The sequence below is a fragment of the Loxodonta africana genome, chromosome 15 (assembly GCF_030014295.1).
Source record: "Loxodonta africana isolate mLoxAfr1 chromosome 15, mLoxAfr1.hap2, whole genome shotgun sequence".
NCBI classification, from domain to species: domain Eukaryota; kingdom Metazoa; phylum Chordata; class Mammalia; order Proboscidea; family Elephantidae; genus Loxodonta; species Loxodonta africana.
The window spans coordinates 23,326,785-23,343,697 of record NC_087356.1 but is presented as its reverse complement, the minus strand read 5'-3'; the positions used below and the strand labels follow the sequence as shown (position 1 = coordinate 23,343,697).

Sequence of the window (16,913 nt, the reverse complement as noted above, 5' to 3'; positions counted from 1 at the left end):
CCCTAAGTCTAGATTCCCTAACCTATTACATTTGGATAACAAAATCCACCTAAGAAAAAAAGGCTGGGAAATCCTGGTGGTGTAGTGTGGTTAAGTGCCACGGCTGCTATACAAAGGATCGGTAGTTCAAATCCACTGGACGCTCCTTGGAAACTCTAAGGGGCAGTTCTACTCTGTCCTATAGGGTCATTATGAGTCGGAATTGACTCGATGGCAGTGGGTTTGTTTTTTTGGGTTTAACAGGGGCTGACTGTTAGGATTCAATTAGAGAGGGCAAATAAGGTACTACACTTAAGTACCTAATACATAATAAAAAAAAAATTTTTTTAAAAATAAGCACTCATTAAATGGTAGCTGTTATTATTGCCTTCGTTATGGATTGAATTATATATGTAAATACATGTAATCCCATTTGGGAGTAGGATTTTCTTTGTTATGTTAATAAGACCATATCAGTGCAGGGTAAACCAGTCACTTTTAGATATAAAAAGAGCAGATTCGGCACAGAAGCAAGCCAGCACAAATGGGAGAAAGATAGATGCTATGTGGACAAAAAAAATTATTTAGCATGCTAGAAAGGGGTAAGTGCTAAGGAGAAAAATGAAGTAGGAAAGAGGGATAGGAGTGCTGGGGTCAGGGTAGGGAAGGGGTTCAGTGGTAAACAGAATGGTCAGGAGAAGCCTCACTAAGGAGACGGTTGAGCAAAGACCTGAAGAAAACAAGAGATCAAGCCATGCAGCTATCTGGGGGAAGAGGACTCTGGGTAGAGGAAACAGCAAGTGCAAGGGCCCTGAGACAGGAACATGCCTAGTGTGTTTGAGGAAGAGCAAGGAGGCCAATAAAGCTGGAATGAAATAAGCATAAGAGAAAGTTCTAGAAAACAAGATCAGCGAGGTAATGGGGTGGGGTGGATATTGTACTTTTACTGTGAATGAGAAGGGAAGTTATTGGACTGTGCTGAGCAGACAAAGGCTTTGATACCATTTAGGTTCAGCAGGCTCACTCTGGTTGCTCTGTTGGAAACAGACCCTCAGAAGACAGGGTGAAAACCTGCAAGTTAATTTCGAGGCTATCGCTGTAATCTGAATAAGAAAGGATGGCACCCAGGCCAGGTGGTAGCCACAAAGTTGGTGAGAATTGGACAGATTCTGGGTGGAAAAACCATAGAGAGCTTTCTATGGGGCTGGGAGGAGGCAGCTGCGACATAGCTCAGTGATTTCACAACGTTTGGGGGTGTGTGCGCTGCCGGTCCAGCAGGCTGGTATTAGAGGTCCTTTACCAAGGGTATCATGCTGTGGAAAAAGACAGCCGCCCTGCCTCTCACCAGATAGTCCCCTTGCACAAGTCATTTCCTCCCCCCAGGACCTAAGTCATGACTTACAAATAGTCAGGTACAATATCTGACTTGCCCAAGGGCCTTGGACTGGACCCTGCTGTCTTGCAGTGTCTTCTCGTCCTGGGATGTGCAATTCTGGTTCAGCGAGAGGCTTTAGAGACATCTGAAGTGCCACAGCAGAGCTAAACCCTGTTCTCTGAGTGAATGAACAGTGCTGCACTCTGGCTCCCCTCCCCCAAACTTTCCGCCACCAACAGGACTTATGCTTGACTTGCTTCGTGGGGAGGTCCCCTTGAGGTGGGGTGAGGGAGAAATGCCCAAGTGTATGATGGCAGAGAGCAGCAAGGGCTCGGTCAGGCATTTCCAAGGGCCCACGTCCAGAGCAAAGTGCAAACAGAGTTTTGACTCAGAGCATATGCATAAGCAGACAGCTCCTACTGACCCTGTCAACCTAGCAGCCTGATTCACTGGGCCGTTCATCAGTCTCTGAAGGCTTACATGCTGCTGTGATGCTGAACAGCTTTCAGCAGAGCTTCCAAACTGAAGACGAGGAAGGAAGGCCTGGAGATCTACTTCCAAAAATTGACCAATGAAAACACTATGCATCACAATGACCCAATCTGCAACCAATTGTGGTGCGGGATCAGGCAGGGTTTCGTTCCATTGTGGGTAGGGTCACCATGAGTCAGAGGCCGACCTGATGGCATCTAACAACAACAGGGAAAGTAGAGAATTGCTGTGTGGCTCACATCTCATGATCAAGGGCATTAAGGAATGTCACGGCTAAGATTATCCAGGCTGACTAGCATGTCTTCAAGGTTTGATAAATAAAAGCCTCATCTAAGCACGATCGGCCAGTAAAAACTCGTGTTTAGGCGTTGGGTAACGGTTAATGAAACCATGCTACTCTTTCTGTCATAGGCTGCAATTTTGGCAAATGTCCTATCCAGGCTACTTCTTCCACAGCCCCCGCTGGGCAGGTCACAGGCCACATGGCTGCTTCCCTGCCCCAGGCCCTGGGTCCACAGGTGGGCTCCTGAGCCAAGCTGAGCCAGGTGGGTCTCAGGAGTTTGGAATGGGGCTGCAGAGGCTGAGCTCAGCCTCCCCTGGGACTCAAATGAGGAACACATGAAAACGGGGGCTTGCGCAGCTGTATTCAGGACAGGCATGAGTAGGGGGCTGCTGACTAGACAAACATGGCAACCAGAGAAAAGAAGAATGAGAGACTGTGGGCCGCAGAGAAACAGACAGGATAGGCTCCATGCTGACGCTCCGTTTCTTGGTCCCAGGCTCATAACAGGCCTCTTAACATCCCCACCCTTGGATTCTGTGAGAAACTGTCGTGTCTATGCAGTAAATGCGTCTTGATTGTTCAACATAATTGGGTGAGACTTCTATTGGTTGTTAATAAATAATCCCCAAAATGTATTAATTGAGATTATGTAACATGAGAAAACACTTAAACTGTAAAATAAAAAGTATTAAATCACATATGCCCTATGTTCATCCTTCTGGAAAACAAGATATGGACATATGAACAACGGCAGGAAGGAAAACATAAAAATACTCCTGGTGGTTTTAGGAGTGGTGGAGTCTCTGGTGGTAAAAACAGTTAAATTCCTAGCTGATAAGCAAAAGGTTAGAGGTTCTAGTCCACCTGGGGGCTCCTTGAAAGACAGGCCTGGCGATCTACTTCTGAAAAATCTATGGAGCCATTGAAAACTCTGTGAAGCATGGTTTTAATCTGATACACATGGTGTCACTATGAGTTGGAATGGTCTCAATGGCAACTAGGTATTCTCCTACATATTTGTTCAACTTTTTGTAAAATTACTATGGTGCTCTTAAAATTTTGAAAGAAGCTGTTGATCAATCAAATAAATATTTACTATTTGAACGATGAAAGCTTCCACAAATAATTTCCAAAATAACAGGCAGGGCAGTTGATGAGCAATTACATATTTGTACAGTTATCCTGGAGTTGACACAAATAAGTGTATTCTTAAAATGCTAAAGGAAATTAACTTGAGGTCTCATCCATACCTTTTATATATATGATATATATATATATCATATATATATTTATGGAAACCCTGGTGGTGTAGTGGTTAAGTGTTACAGCTACCAACCAAAGGGTCAGCATAAAAGGAAAACACATAGTGAGTTTACCTGTTTGGTAATTTCAGATGTTTTTAAGTGTTGGTTTTTCACAGGCAGGGCCCTCCTCTGGTGGAGAAACAGCACCAAGATTCCCAGAAACAGCACCAAGATTCCCAGAGGCCTCAAATACTTGTCACATAATCCAGAAAAGTCTTTAATGCTGAACTAACTCATCCAGTACTTGTCAGACTCTGGAGACAATTCCTGAGCCTTGCCCCAGTCTGACTGTCCTTCTTCTCTTCAGCAGTTTTATTTTCCTGTGCTGATCAGTCTAACTTATGTTTCCAGCATAGCTCTTGCTATCAAGTACGCTTAGACCTCACGACGCCCGTAACCTGCAGACTTGTGGTGCTGCAGAAAGTCCATGTTAGAGCTGCCAGGGGCCAGGGTCAGCTGGTCCAACCCACTCATCCCACAGATGAGGATACTGCAGCCCAGAGAGGAAAAAGGACCTCCCCCCGGGGACACGCTCACACTGGTCAGTGCAATGGGCTTGTAGTCCCTCCAGCTAATCTGGAGAGTAAGCTCTTTGAGATGACCAGGACAGAAGCTAGAGGCTCTGAACCCTCTTTTCTTCCAAACTCCACAGAGGACTTGCCAATGGCAATGGTTGTCTCCCCTGAACACAGTAGCTCATGTCTGGAGCTACTTGTTCCCCATCCCAAGGATTTTGCACAGACACCTGGCCAGGAAAGCCTACGGGGCTCCTTACCTCCAGAGGGTGTGCCAGCAACCCTCCTGAGGAACTTAACCCACTCCTCCATCTCCGCCTGGGAGCTGGCCATGAGGACATAGGAGTCCTGTCCTGTGCGACTCTGGTCCCATGAGGCTGGAAAAGAAGGAACATTTAGGAATATTGGGGATCCTGGGGAATCCTTTAGCTCTGCCATGAGTGACTCCACCGAGAAACACTCAGCTTTCAGGGTGGTCCCGAATGGTCATGGATGGACCCTTCTGGACAGGGTAGCTGATGACCGGGTGATAGGATGGATTCAGAACCAGATCACCCCAAAGGATAAAAGAAGGTAAGTCCTGGTGACAGTAAGATAGGTCCAAGAAACCAAATTGAAAGGGAATTTGAAAGTTGTTTTGTTGCTGCACAGGAAAAAAGGAGATGGGCACTCTCTGAGAGAAATGGCCTGACACTAATACAAAGCTGTGATGGTTAACTTTATGTGTCAACTTGGCTAGGCTACGGTTCTCAGTGGTTTGGCCAAACACTAGACGAGTAGCCGTTCCACAGCGTAATCTAATGTAATGCAATCAATCAACCAATCAGTTGAAAAGGGAGTTTCCTTAGGGTGTGGCCTGCCTCCAGAAGATAAATAGATATTTTGGCAGAACTCACTTGCTCTCTTCACTCCACACTGTTCCTGTTCTCTGACCTGGGGATCATGGGACACAAGCCTGCAGATATCTCCAGCCCGCTGCCTGACTTAACGTATGAACTTTGGACTTGCCAGCTTCCACAATCACAGGAGCCAATCCCTTGAAGGAAATCTCTTTCTATATATATGCATACGTCTCACTGGTTCTGTTTCTCTAGAGAACCATGACTAAGACAAAAGCCCTGAATAAAAACTCTGCCCTCACCCACACACCTTCCTTGACTTAAACATGGTCTGTTTTACATGTGCCACCTATTGGGCTGTTTCCTTTGTCTTTTCTTACCCTGCCTAAGGTACCTCTCGCCATCCTTTTAAAACCCAGCTCAATTGTCACCTTCTCTAGGTACCCTTTCTTAACATTCCTCTTCCAAATTCAGTGCCGAGTCCCTATTCTCTATTCCTTAACATCGTGACCTTACCTCTATCACAAACCAAAAACCAAACCTGTTGCCACTGAGTCGATTCCGACTCATAGTGACCCGACAGAACAGAGTAGAACTGCCCCACAGAGTTTCTAAGGAGCACCTGGTGGATTTGAACTGCGGTAGCACTTAATCACTACACCACCAGGGTTTCCTACTTCTACCATAGCAGTAGCTAAATTATCCTGAACATTTGTTTCCTTATTAGTAAAATTAAGGTCATAGGTCTCCCCGCTTCTGCCCTGCCTTCCCATCTCCTACTTTTTATTCTCAACTCAAAAGAAAAGTTTTTGAAACATAAGTCAACTCATACCACTCCTCTGCTCAAAACCTCCCCATGGCATCCCATCCTAGCATAAAAGCTAAAGGTCTTACAATTGCCTACAAGTGCCTATAGAATCTGTCCCCCACTCCTGATCTAATCTCCTTCTCTTCTCCCCTGTCATCACTCTACTCTAGCCATACTGGTCTCCTTGTTATTCCTTGGATATGTGAAATAGGCTTAAGGATTTTGGTTTGGCTGTTCCCTCTGCCTGGAAGACTTTTCCTTCAGATGTTCTCTTCGAATCTCTGTACTACACTGCCTTTTCCATCAAGCTTCCTATGCACACAACTGCCTAGTGTGAGTGGTAAAGACGGAGTTAAGGAAAAGAGCACTCCAGGAACTTGTATCCCTCCTGCTAAGGAGCTCCACAGTGCGATCAGGAATCTCATGGTTCCCAGAAGGGGTAGGGCTAGTGTGAAAGCAAGAGACAGCAGAGAAGCAGCATTGGTGTGGATAGATTCAGGAGCATGAGACAAACTCCCCTTCTCCTGGTACATTCGAGGAATGTAAGTCTTGATGGGGAAGAAGCACCCTCCGTGTAGTGCCTAGTGCCCATGAACTAAGTTGGTGTATAATATGCAGCGTTCTTCAGCATCTGCACACATGAAGTACTAAGTTGGAGCTGTTACTTATTATGTTACATTGAACCATATGACCCTGCTGATAGTTGACCATTTTTGACCTTCTAAGATGGCAATGTCATGTGGTTCCATTTTCATTTTAACTGTTAATTTTAATCTGCAACTTCCTTCCTAAACTGAACTCCTTTCAGCGAGCAGGGATGTTGTACTTCTCATATCAGTGTCCCAGTGCCTAGTGGCATGTCTGGCTCCCAGCATGCTCTCATTAAGTGCTTGCAGAGATGAACCCAATACACACCAACTTAGTTCCTGGGCATTATTCAGGCATTTGATACTAGTTAATGAACTAGTATAGGTTCATTAACTATATAAATAGAACTAGTATAGGTTTTTTAGTATAGGTACATTGAATTTAGGTAGAACTAGTACAGGTTCTTAATAGGTTGTTTGGCTAGTTGGTTGACTCACTGACTATAGCCTTGACTTTCAGGTTCCAGAAGTAAAATGGGAATGTAATGCACCCCTGTCCCACTTTTTGTCACCTACCTGGAATGACTTCAAAGACAAACTTGCCAGCTTCTTCCGGGTTTGTGGCAATCTCCTTGATGGTACTTCCTGGTAGATACATGAAGCCCTGAAAGATCAAAAGTTATGCCTTTAAGATGAGCAGGCACCCTATCACCTATGAATTAAAATTAAGTTGGAAAATGGATGGGATAATGATGGGATTGGGTTGGACTGAAGAGGAACATGGGAGGCTAGCATCCTTGTTTTGAACAGCAGAGGCCTTCTGCTACTCAGGCCTGTATAACCTCAAGTTCTTTTCTACCCCTAGTTCATATTCCTATGCATATTTTAAGGTCTCAAGTCACAGTGAGAGCCACATTCACTTGGGAACGTTCATCCTGAAATAAACATCTCTTGGCACCCCTCCCCAAAACTAATTTGGCTGAGTGTGGGGGAGAAATTTCTTGAGGTGTCCTTCAAGTGTCCACTTTCCAAATTCTAGTCTCTTTGCTATGGCATCATCCAGACACCAAGTGGCCTCCCTAACAATCCAAATCTAGAAAGAAGACTGTCAGTCATTTACACCATAGTGAGAATGTGTTTGACTCTTACTCAAATGTGTTTTCATTGTAAGCCTTCTTAACCACTGTGAAGTAAAAGGTTTTGGTCAATGAGATAAGAATTTAAGACAGGAAGATATTTGGTGGCAGAAGTCCTTCCCAGACCCTGAAAGTCCTTCACTTGGATAACTGCCACCTCTGCCCACTAGAAAGACTGACCCATAGCCCTAGGACCATATTAAGATCCAAAGAGCCCTTAAGCAATGAAAATAGTCTGATGGCATTCTCTCCCCACCAAACATACATCAAAATAAAAGTAAACTACGTTGTAAAAATAATTGTCAGAAAAGCAAAGCTTTTATTTTTTTCATGGTAACTATGCTGATGCTTTAAGAAAATATATCAAGAATAAATTATTTCAAAGACATTTCTCCCTATTTTTTTTTTTTTTTTAACCTGGAGTTAGAGGTCCCACAGTTGCACATGAGCAGAATTTTGCCCTTCATGCTATGGGGCTCTCACCCCAGCATGCCATAGTGGGTGAGCCCCACTTAGAAGGCAATATGGACAGAATATTGGGAAATTAAATATCAAGAAAAAGAGCCCTGGTGGCGCAGTGTTTAAGAGCTTGGCTGCTAACTGAAAGAGCGGCAGTTTGACCCGCCAGCTGTGGGGACTCGACAGCAATGGGTAAGGATCAAGAGACCAAGACATCTTAAGGTTTTCAAAAGGCACCAGATGATTAAAAATCTATTTGTGTACTGCCTGCATATATTTTATTGAAACAATGTTGTACCTGAGACATCACCTAGACACAGGAGTTTGGGACATGATTCTATATTAGCCTGTGCAGGCTTTATTCAACACTAATTTCACAGTATTGTATTATGACCCAACATTTATGGATCAAAGATACATAATCTAATCAATTTCATTTATTAGTATGGGAAGGAGCCCTGGTGGCACAGTGGTTAAAAGTGCTGGGCTTCTAACTGAAAGGCCAGTAGTTCAAACCCACCAGCCACTCCATCCAAGAAAAATGTGACAGTTTGCTTCTGTAAATATTTCAGCCTTGGAAACTATATAGAGCAGTTCTACTCTGTCCTATATAGTCACCATAAGTCAGGATCAACTTGATGGCAATGGATAGGAGCCTGATGGCCAAGAGCTAATGGTAGTCAGCTACATAAGATGGTGGTGGATGGTGGCTCAGGAAGCAGTTTCCATAAAGCAGTTATGAAAGTCAGGGCCAGGTGGACACCAGAGATGGGTGGTCACATGGACCTAATGTGCCATATAACTAGGTCAGGACCCTGATTAAATAAAGCTAGGTGCCTGGAGAGAAAAGAACTGGGTCCTGGCAGGAGAATGAATTGAAAGGGTGTCAACACCAATGCTTGCCTTTTGCCACTTTTCAGAGATTTGACTTCATGGCCAAAACAGACACCTGATCTTTGTAAAAGCAATGGTGGGTCTGGGTGAACCATACCACCTGCTAGCCTGACAGAGGGGGTGGTTAAGGCTGAACCATAGATAGTTATTTAAGGGCTCAAGGTAATTAGTAGCATCAGGAGCTACTGAACAGCACTTTCTAGGTGCCAGGCCTTTGCTCACCACCTTAAACACATTAATCATTTAGTCCTTCCAGCAATCTTCCAAGTAGAGTATCATTATGCACACACTACAAATGAGGACCCTAGGGTTCAGGAAGTTTCTGTAATTTGCCTGAAGTCATTGAGCTAGCAAGTGGCAGAGAGGGAATTCACCTCAAAAGTGAGTCAAAAACCTGTGCTCTTTGCCATTACAGTTGGGATGATCCACTTAATCTCCCCTGAGAAGTAGGGAAGAGGACGGTGGATTCATGGAAGGTCTACTACGCTGGGAATGGTGAATGATGCATGTAGGATATACAATCTCTTGTACACTGATGTATTACCAGAAAAAAAAGTCACTTCCACCGTGTGTATACACCGTGCTTTACCATTTACTGCGCATTTTCACGTGCAATGTCTCATTACACCCCATTACATACAACAGCTTCAGATAAAGAGCATGGCCAGAATTGTCACTTCTACTTTGCAGGTGAGGAAACCAACAATCCAAGAGTCTAAACAATTTGCACAAAGTGACACAGCTTAATTTGTACAGAATTTAGTTACTCATAATTTACATCTCCCTGGCCGTAGAAGGCAGCGTGTCTGATTCTGAACTGAGTAAACACATGTGTCTTTATTCCAGAACAAAGTATGAGTGAGGAGGATCAGCGACACAGAAAGCTATAAAGGTAAAAGAGTTGTAAGGATACCTCAGAAGAAGATCAACTCAGGAGCCTGAAATAATAAATGCTTCTTCCCTAAGAAATAGGACTGTCTACAAATAAAAATCCCTAGGACTGAGTGAGAGAAAAAAGTAAAAATAAGGAGGAAGATAAAGGAGGAAAAGGAGAAAGGAGAAAGAAGGGAGACCTGGTTTGCAACATTTGAAACATTTGCCAAACCAGGGGAAGAGAGGAGGAGAAAAGGAAAGAGAAATCTGTCAATCGAATGGAAATCTGCAATTTTTTTACATTCCTCTGATTTTATTATTTAAAAATAACATTCACCTGGAAGGTTCCTCGCCATCTTTAGCAAATAATATCAAGCCTACAGAAAAAATGACCATGAGACTGCTTTGGGTGAGCTATGGCACCAGAGTTGTTATTGTTGTTGTGTGCCTTCAGTTAATTCCAACTCATAGCAACCCTGTAGGACATAGTAGAACTGCCTCATGGTTTCCCAGACGATAATCTTTACGGGAGCAGATTGCCAGGTCTTTTCTCCCACAGAGCTGCTGGTGGGTTTGAACAGCTGACCTCGTGGTTAGCAGCTGAGCACTTAAACACTAAGCCACCAAGCAAGCAGGCATCTAAGATGTATCAGCTAGCCTCAACCCACCTGGAGCAAGGGAGAGTGAAGAACACCAAAGACACAGGGTAAATACGAGCCCAAGGGACAGATAAACCAGAGACTACATCAGCCTGAGAGCAGAAGAACTAGATGGTGCCCAGCTACCACTGATGACTTCCCTGAGAGGGAACACAACAGAGAATCCCTGATGGAGCAGGAGAAACAGTGGGATCCAGACCTCAAATTCTCATAAAAATACCAGACTTAATGGTCTGACTGAGACTGGAGGGATCCCGGGGGTCATGGTCCCCAGACCTTCTGTTAGCCCAAGACTGGAACCATTCTGAAGCCAACTCTTCAGACAGGGATTGGACTGGACTATAAGACAGAAAATGATACTTGTCAGGAGTGAGCTTCTTGGATCAAGTAGACACATGAGACTATGTGGGCAGCTCTGTCTGAAGGGAAGATGAGAAGGCAGAGGGTGACAGGAGCTGGTTGAATGGACACGGGGAATACAGGGTAGAGAGAAGGAGTGTGCTGTCTCAGGGGAAAAGCAGCTAAAAGTACATAGCAAGGTGGGTATAAGTTTTTGTATGAAAGACTGACTTGATTTGTAAACTTTCACTTAAAGCACAACAAATAATAATAATAATAAAAAGGGAATAATAACCCCTACTTCACACAAGTATTGTATTAAATTAGGAAACACTTCCAAAGAGCTTCATGCATTGCCTAGCATGTAATAAGGGCTCTGCCTTTAAACCATTGGCCCAATAAATTTTCTCATTCCCAATTTTTTAAATAATTCTAAAGCAAAACAAAACAAAAAACATTGAGCCACCAGAGCAAAGGCCAACTTATTTGTAGACAGAAGGGGAACACTGGTAGGAAGGGAAGGAAAGTGTAATTTCAGAAGCACCTGATTTCCCTAAGTACCTCTTTCAACTGTCATTTAATACCCAAAAGTATCTAATCAGAAAATAGTAAAAAATAAAATACTGTACACACACACACACACACAAGTTATTGAGCCGTTATGAGGTATCTGACTCTGTACTAAATGCCTTAAATATATTATCATAACTAATCTTCACATGACCTTTATAAGGAAAGGGCTATTTTCCCCATTGTCAGGATGAGGAAGTGATCCTCACAGAGGGTTATTACTGACCCAAGATCCCTAAGCTAGTTAATAGGAAAACCATGATTCAAACTTGGGTCAGTGTTATTCCAGAATTACAAATAAGGCTTTACATACAAGTCCTACTTGCTGGAAGAAGAAACAATCAGAGTCAAACTCACTGACACCAAGGCATAAATGACTAATAGCAGTTCCTTTCCTCATGTCGAGCACAAGGTCCTGGGACATCATAAGTGGAGAGAGGAAAGTGGGAGAGAAGAAAAGGGGGGAAAAGCGAGAGAGATGCCACTTGCTGTGGGTGAGGACACTGATGGGGAAGGAAGAATTGTCCCAGAAAGGGAAAGGCCTAAATTGCCCACGGCCACTTTCGCCCACTTCCCAAATTGATTAGGGTGGACTCTGCGTAAAGAATTGTCTGATATAGTGCTGGAAGATGAGCCTTCGGTTTGGAAGACATTCAAAATATGACTGGGGAAGAACTTCCTCCTCAAAGTAGAGTTGTCCTTAATGATGTGGCCAGAGTAAAGCTTTCAGGACCTTCATTTGGTGATGTGGCATGACTCGAAATGAGAAGAAACAGCTGCAAACATCCATTAATAATTAGAACGTGGAATGTGCAAAGTGTAAATCTAGGAAAATTGAAAGTTATCAAAAATGAAATGGAACACTTGAAGATCAATGTCCTAGGCGTTAGTGAGTTGAAATGGACTGGTAACGGCCATTTTGAATCAGACAACCATAAGGCCTACTATGCTGGGAATGGTGAATTGAAGAGGAACTGCATCACATTCATTGTCAAAAAGAACATTTCAAGACCTACCCCAAAGTACAACGAGGTCGGTGATAGGATAATATCCATATGCCTACAAGGAAGGAAAGTTAATACAACTATAGTCATGCACCATGTTAACATGTGTTCCGGCAAAGTCTGAACGCATATGCCTATGGTCCCATTTTTTTTTTTTCAAAGGCAAAGTGGCTCTCTTTTTGTTAATTATTTCCCCTTAATGGTTTTAAAGACCCCAAACCCCCAGAGTGAATGAGCAGTGAGGCTCCAGGGAGCATTCCAATTGCAGAAGCACCTCCAGCTCCTCACCTTCATCCTGGCTTCATTAACCCTCCCAGCAGCCTAACACTCCCAGAGCAAGGTGGCACCTGCTGTGGCTCCTTCACTTCTACCACAGACCGGGTGCTCACAAGCTCCAGGCTCCAGGCGGTGACTGGACATGATCAGGAAGCAGTCGCACCAACAGGGCAGCAGCATCCAGGACCAAAACCACCAGCTGTGCTCCCTGCACCTGCACACCCTCTCCCTACCTGGTCCCCAAGGCCATTTCTTCTCACCACCGTCCCCGTGCACCCCCGCCCTGTACCCTGACAAGCGCAAAGTTCTGATCTGACCGCAGGCACGGGCCCGGACCGACTCTGCATACCCAGCAAGGCCAGCCTCCTGTATCCAGTGGATACAGCTCTATCTCGGGCTTTGTCCTGGGAGCTCCCATAAGATTTTAATATAATAGGCTTTACTGGGAATGGTTCCTAACTATGGATTGTAGGGGAACTGCCTGTATATAATATGGTGTTTGCACAATGTCCAAATTGTATTATCTTTTTTTTTAATTGGACTTCAGATGAAGGTTTACAGAACAAACTAGTTTCTCATCAAACAGTTAGTACACACATTATTGTATGAGATTGGTTAACAACCCCACGACATGTCAACACTCTCCCTTCTCAACCCTGGGTTCCCTATTACCATCTTTCCTGTTCCCTCCTGTTTTCCAGTCCCTGCCCCAGGGCTGGTGTGCCCCTTTAGTCTTGTTTTGTTCCATGGCCCTGTTCAATCTTTGGCTGAAGGGTGAACCTCAGAAGTGGTCTCATTACCGAGCTGAAAGTGTGTCCAGGGTCCATACTTTCAGGGTTTCTCAAACCTCTTTTAGGCCACAAAGTCCGGTCTTTGTTTTTGAGTTTGAATTTTGTTCTACATTTTTCTCCAGTTCTGTCTGGGACCCTCTATTGTGATCCCGGTCAGAGCAGTCAGGGGTGGTAACCAGGCACCATCTAGTTGTACTGGACTCAGTCTGGTGGAGGCCGTGGTAGATGTGGTCCATTAGTCCTTTGGACTAATGTTTCCCTTGTGTCTGTAGTTTTCTTCATTATTACTTGCTCCTGAAGGGGTGAGACCAGTGGAGTGTCCTAGATGGCTGCTCACAGGCTTTTAAGACCCCAAACGTTACTCACCGAAGTAGAACATAGAACATTTTCTTTATAAACTCTGTTATGCCAATTGAGTTAAATGTTCCCTGAGAGCATTATCTCCTTTTTCACAGAACTTATTCTGGCCATGAAATGACACATGACTACATTACTCAAATTTTACAGACAAACCACTAAGGCCAAAGATAAAGAAATTGAAGATTTTTACCAACTTCTACAGTTTGAAACTGATCAAACATGCAGTCAAGATGCACTGATAATTACTGGTAATTGGCATGCAAAAGTTGGGAACAAAGAAGAAGGATCAGCAGTTGAAAAATATGGTCTTGGTGATAAAAATGACACGAAGTTTGCATTACAGAATTTTGCAAGGCCAATTCCTCGGAAATATCTTTTTTCAACAACTAAAACAGTGACTATACATCTGAACCTTGACAGATGAAATACACAGGAAACAAATTGACTACATCTGTGGAAAGAGATGATGGAAACGCTCAATATCATCAGTCAGAACAAGGATAGGGGCCAAACGTGTAACAGGCTACCAATTACTCATGCAAGTTCAAGGTGAAGCTGAAGAAAATTAAAACAAGTCCATGAGTCCCAAAGTACAACCTTGAACACATCCCACCTGAATTTAGAGACCATTCAAGTATAGATTTCATATGCTGTACACCAAGGACCGAAGACCAGGCAAGTTGTGGGATGATATCAAGGACATCACACACAAAGAAAGCAAAAGGTCATTAAAAAGACAGGAAAGAAAGAAAAGACCAAACTGGATGTCAGAACAGACTTTGAAAGCTGCTCTCGAATGTCGAGTAGCTGAAGTCAACAGGAGAAATGATAAAGTAAAAGAGCTGAACAGAAGACTTAAAGGGCAGCTCAAGAAGGCAAAGTAAAATATTATTAAGAAACGTGCAAAGACCTGGAGTCAGAAAACCAAAAGGGAAGAACTTTCTCAAGCTGAAAGAATTGAAGAAAAAATTCAACCCTCGAGTTGCAGTATCGAAGGATCACATGGGGGAAAATATTGAACAACACAGGAAGCATCAAAAGAAGATGGTAGGAAATACACTGAGTCACTGTACCAAGAAGAACTGGCCAATGTTCAACCATTTCAGGAGGTAGCGTATGATCAAGAATCGATGATAATGAAGTAAGAAGTTCAAACTGAGGGCACTGGCAAAAAACAAGGCTCAGGGAGTTGACAGAATACCAACTGAGATGCTTCAACAAATGAATGCAACATTGGAAGCGCTCACTCATCTATGCCAAGAAATTTGGAAGACATCTACCCAGCCACCCGAAGGGAAGTGATCCATATTTGTGCCCATTCCAAAAGAAAGTGATCCAACAGAATGTGGAAATTATTGAACAGTACCATTAATATCACACTGAAGTAAAATTTTGCTGGAGATAATTCAAAAATAGTTGCAGCAGTGCATCGACAGGGAGCTACCAGGAATTCAAGCATGATTCACAGGAGGATGTGGAATGAAGGATATCATTGCTGATGTCAGATAGATCAGGGTTGAAATTAGAGAATACCAGAGAGATGTTTACCTGTGTTTTATTGACTATGAAAAGGCATTTGTGTGGATTATAACAAGTTATAGGTAACATTTTGAAGAATAGGAATTCCAGAACACTTAATTGTGCTCATGAGGAACCTGTACATAGACCAAGAGGCAGCTCTTTGAACAGAAAAGGGAATATTGTGTGGTTTAAAGTCAGGAAAGGTGTGTGTCAGGGTTGTATCTTTCACCATACTTATTCAATTGCATGCTGAGCAAATAATCTGAAAAGCTGGACTATATGAAGAAGAATGAGGCACCAGTCCTGGAGGAAGACTCATTAACAACCGGCCATATGCGAATGATATAACCTTACTTGCTGAAAGTGAAGAGGACTTGAAGCACATACTAATGAAGATCAAATACTACATACAGCCTTCTGTATGGATTACACTTCAACATAAAGAAAACAAAAATTCTCACAAGTGAACCAACAAGCAATATCATGATAAACAGTGAAAATACTGAAGTTGTCAATGATTTCATTTTACTTGGATCCACAATCAACCCCTGTGGAAGTAGCAGTGAAGAAATCAAATGACATATCGCACTGGGCAAATCTATTGCAAAAGACCTCTTTAAAATGTTAAAAAGTAAACATGCTGCTCTGAGAACTAAGGTGCACCTGACCCAAGTCATGGTATTTTCAGTCTCCTCACATGCATAATGAAAGCTGGACAATGAATAAGGAAGACCACGGAAGAACGGATATGTTTGAATTATGGTGTTGGCGAAGAATACTGAATATACCATGGAGTACAGAAGAGCGAATAAATCTGTCTTGGAAGAAGTACAGCCAGAATGTTCCTTAGGTGGGAGGGTGGTGAGACTTCATCGTACGCAATTTGGACATGTTATCAGGAGGGACCAGTCCCTGGAGAAGGGCATCATGCTTCGTAAGGTAGAGGGTCAGCTAAAAAGAGGAAGACCCTCAGTGAGATGGTCTGAACACAGTGGCTGCAACAATGGGCTCAAATATAGCAACAATTGCGAAAATGGTGCAGGACTGGGCAGTGTTTTGTTCTGTTGTACATAGGGCCTCTATGAGTCAGAACCAACTCAAGAGCACCTAACGACAATAACAACAACTGTGTAAAAATGGAAGGAGGGGTAGGAGGAGTTTGATGCCGAAGGCCACACGTCCTACAGCCATGAAGCAGGGGAGATTGCAGTGGCTGTGGTGTGCTACAGCCTGTTTGGCTCACAATAACTGATGGTTACATTTTCAGGAACTTTGTGAGCCAGTTGCTAAACACAGCCACTATTAAAAGTTAAATTACATTAACTTACAGTGAAATGTTTTATATTAAAAACAAAGGTAATAACACGTAAACTATATCACTTCCTCATTATTTCGCTACATTGTACTATTATTTCTACCCTTGTTTTTTACTCCTCTTCTCTCTGTGTGGTGGAAATACTATATACTGTTGAACTATTGCATATCTTTTCTCAATTCTACATTCAATGATGTCATGTTGGTGGCCTGAATCAGTCATAGGGGAAGTATTTACACCACAGGAATTGGCAAATGCTGCAAATCAAGCCTCCTTTGCCCACAGTCCCAGTTGTCAAACTTTCACCAGCACACTACTGGCAGATGACCAGCTGTGGCAACTTCACGGAAAGTAGGGAGGTGAGACAACGGCACAGGCTGTCTACCCGACTAGGCTAGCATTGTCTGAAACCATCATTGTAGAGAAGACACGAGGACAATTTCTATAGATCCCCAAGGCTTCCCAAGACACATACACAAAAGCCCATCATATAGAGGTCCATGATTTATTTAGTCATTCTCCTTTATTGGACTT

The 16,913-nt window shown here is 43.4% G+C and overlaps 1 protein-coding gene across 6 annotated transcripts in view; it reads right to left on the bottom strand.

Annotated features, from left to right (window-relative positions):
- Nucleotides 1-16,913, bottom strand: part of ARHGAP25 (Rho GTPase activating protein 25) — a 123,553-nt gene that overhangs the window by 42,616 nt on the left and 64,024 nt on the right. For 5 of the 6 annotated variants that reach the window (XM_023552716.2, XM_003413657.4, XM_023552714.2 and 2 more), the window contains 2 exons: nucleotides 6,759-6,846; nucleotides 4,209-4,325 (listed from right to left, as the gene is read on the bottom strand). In XM_023552716.2, coding sequence (XP_023408484.1) covers nucleotides 4,209-4,325; nucleotides 6,759-6,840 — 199 coding nt within the window. In that variant the 5' untranslated portion in view covers nucleotides 6,841-6,846. The remainder of the gene's footprint in view (nucleotides 1-4,208; nucleotides 4,326-6,758; nucleotides 6,847-16,913) is intronic. The other variant, XM_064268674.1, reaches the window with a different exon arrangement.